This window comes from Laccaria bicolor, genomic scaffold (genome assembly GCF_000143565.1).
Source record: "Laccaria bicolor S238N-H82 LACBIscaffold_19 genomic scaffold, whole genome shotgun sequence".
In the NCBI taxonomy this organism is placed as follows: domain Eukaryota; kingdom Fungi; phylum Basidiomycota; class Agaricomycetes; order Agaricales; family Hydnangiaceae; genus Laccaria; species Laccaria bicolor.
In genome coordinates, this window is record NW_001889890.1 from 789,944 (window position 1) to 792,577 (window position 2,634).

General features: G+C 48.1%; 1 protein-coding gene across 1 annotated transcript; it reads right to left on the reverse strand.

Annotated features, from left to right (window-relative positions):
- Positions 1 to 633: 633 nt before the first annotated feature.
- LACBIDRAFT_300550 (uncharacterized protein) lies at positions 634 to 2,453 on the reverse strand (the record flags this gene model as incomplete). The annotated part of the gene is made up of 2 exons (XM_001883192.1): positions 634 to 2,000; positions 2,057 to 2,453. The coding sequence occupies 2 exons, from the start codon at positions 2,451 to 2,453 to the stop codon at positions 634 to 636; spliced, it is 1,764 nt and encodes a 587-aa protein (XP_001883227.1).
- Between the last annotated feature and the right edge of the window lie 181 nt (positions 2,454 to 2,634).

Sequence of the window (2,634 nt, forward strand, 5' to 3'; positions counted from 1 at the left end):
GCTTCATCCGACCCTTCGATTAGGAATTTGCAGGCCGCCTTTGATAAATTGTTGACGAGGGGAGATGAGTTTACCGAGATGGATCGTATGGACCTGGTTCGTCATAGCGAAATTCACCAGGAGGCGCTCAGATCCCTGCCTGACAGCATAGCGACAACGAGCCATTATCGGTATGTTTTGGCCACCTTGAGGAGGGAGAAAGACCGGTTGCGTGAACAAATCGATTCAGACCGTGATCTGGTTGCAGCAATGGACGCTACTTTAGAAGGACTACGGCCATTCATCCCAGACGAGATCCCAGACAAGGGGAAGGGGAGGGACAAAAGGGATGGACCAGGGTTTAAGTAGAAGATTAGATCACAAGACCGAGGTTGGTTCGCTATGTAGTTTGCACCCGGGCACGGTTGAAGATACCCGCTGCCGGATAGTGCTCACATTTAATTGGTCATAAGACAAGCCTCCCGGCTCAATTAGTCAAACGAACACCTTTTCAACCCTTGCCTTTCATGATAGGAAAACATGATGAACTACGAAAAGTGACACTGCTGAAACCGGACACAGACTAACATAATTGAACATGCTATGTATTTCGCACCCGGGCATGAATGACTAACATCATTAAACATGATAGGTTTAACTGACGAATGAAACTTTCTTGGACCGGGTGGAACGAACACTTTCTTCAGCAATCTTTTTCGACCGTTCTCGGGTTACTATACCGAGTTCCCCTGTAGAAACCTTGCCTTTAATGATAGGACGAGGTTTTGGTTTTGGCTTGGTGGGGACATCAATAGATGGTTGCTGACTGGGACTGGCCTCTGACTCCTTTTGTTTTGAAGGGACTGGTCGTTTTGCGTTGACACCACTTGACTTAGTGAAATCAAAGCTATTCGAAGCTTTGGTTGTGTCCGACCTCAGATTGGTTGCTTGAGCTGGTTTGACAGTGGCTTGGATAACAGCTGAGGCAGCTCGGCATTTGACTTTGCCTGGTCGGGCACTCCTCGGGCCAAGTTTGTAACCCTTCTCTAACCGAGGAAACTTGCAGGGTGTATCCTCCTCATCAGTGAATTTTCTCTTCTTCGCTCGATCGGCCGACTCCACCCCACAGCCCAGGTCAGCTTCCCAAAATGTATCATCAGCCAAGACCTCAGTGTCCGATGGTACTTCATGGGAGAGAGCCCAGGTGTCGTTGTACCGAGGCTGAAGCTCGGGGCTGGTATCTACAGTGATCGTAGCATCGTCTGAGCCCAAATCTGATCCCGAGTCTCTATCCTCTTCCAAGGTCGGGTTGACCCTGCTAGGTTTCACTGTGGGCTCGGTCAGAGTATCCTGCTTTGGCCTCTCTTGACCATTATCGGAGTCTGAGTCACTATCATCGGAGCCATCCTCACGATGTTCGTCATGCTGTTTGGTTGGTTTCTTGGTTGGTTTCTCCACGTCCAAGTCTTCTCCATCGTCATCGGAGCCATCCCGATCAGGAGTCCAGTCATCCTTAGAAAACTGTTCGGTTCGTTTCTTGGCCGGCTTGTCCACATCCAAATCCTTCCAACTGTTGTCATCGAACTGCCGATCTTCCACCCCTTCCTTTCTCTTTGGCCTGGCTTCCTCATCTGACGGTGACTCGGTTGCTGCCCGGCCTCTCCTTTGACCCTTGCTTCTGCCGGGCTTCTTGCCCTTCCCAACACTATGAACATGAGGTTTAGGAACGTGAACTTTGATTTTCCTTCGTGGAGGTGCTTCCAGCAGCATTTTCCCCTCAAGAAAGGATTTAAATCGAAAGGCAACTTTGTGTTGTTCTTGACGTTCATACCAAAACTGGAGAGCTTCAGTGACCATCTCCATCGGGAATTTGGAGGGATCAAGAAACTTGTAAAAGTTGTTACCTTCTCCATTTACTGATCTCCAAGCCGGGGGTATATATTCTAGATCAATGAAGTCAAGTAGCTTTGATCCAATAGCCGTCCAAGGAGCCGATCCCTTACTCTGCCCAGCTGCAAGATCTAAGTAGACAAATGTTTAGTGATACAGGGCAAGAAATCTCTGGGGACCGGCTTACTATAGTGCTGGTTGACAAATGTACGAAGAACATTCAGCCGCCAAATTCGAATATCACGGGAAGTTTTAAGTGGTGGTTTCGATGGATCGGGTAGAATAGGTTCAAGGTATAGGTTCTTCTCCAAAGTCATAGCACCCCGGGATCGGTGTCCTCCTTCGGCCGAAGCAAGATCCTCCAACCCATAGTATTCTTCATTGTGTGCTCTCCAAGAAGATACCGATATTCCTTCCTCATGGAAAGTCCAGCTATGGTTATCAATAAAGTCTTTCCCATTCCCGAGTTCTTGATTGAAGTCGTACGTCGAGACGTCCAAATTACCATCGGGCTTCAGATAACATCCTAAGATAAAGACCCGGACACCCATTGTGTCATAAAGTTCCTTGGAAAATGCATGCATCCGAGCCGTGCAGTTCTTTACAGCCAGTCTACCAAAGGTCCAGATAAGCCAACGTTAGAATAATGAAAATTAACTTACTTGGACTTGAGTTCCGGGTCAACTCCCTTCTTGTTGTACTCCTCGGCCGTCCTCTGCAGTACGTCTTCTCCCTTTTCTTCAGTTTTCCCATCATTTGAGTCAC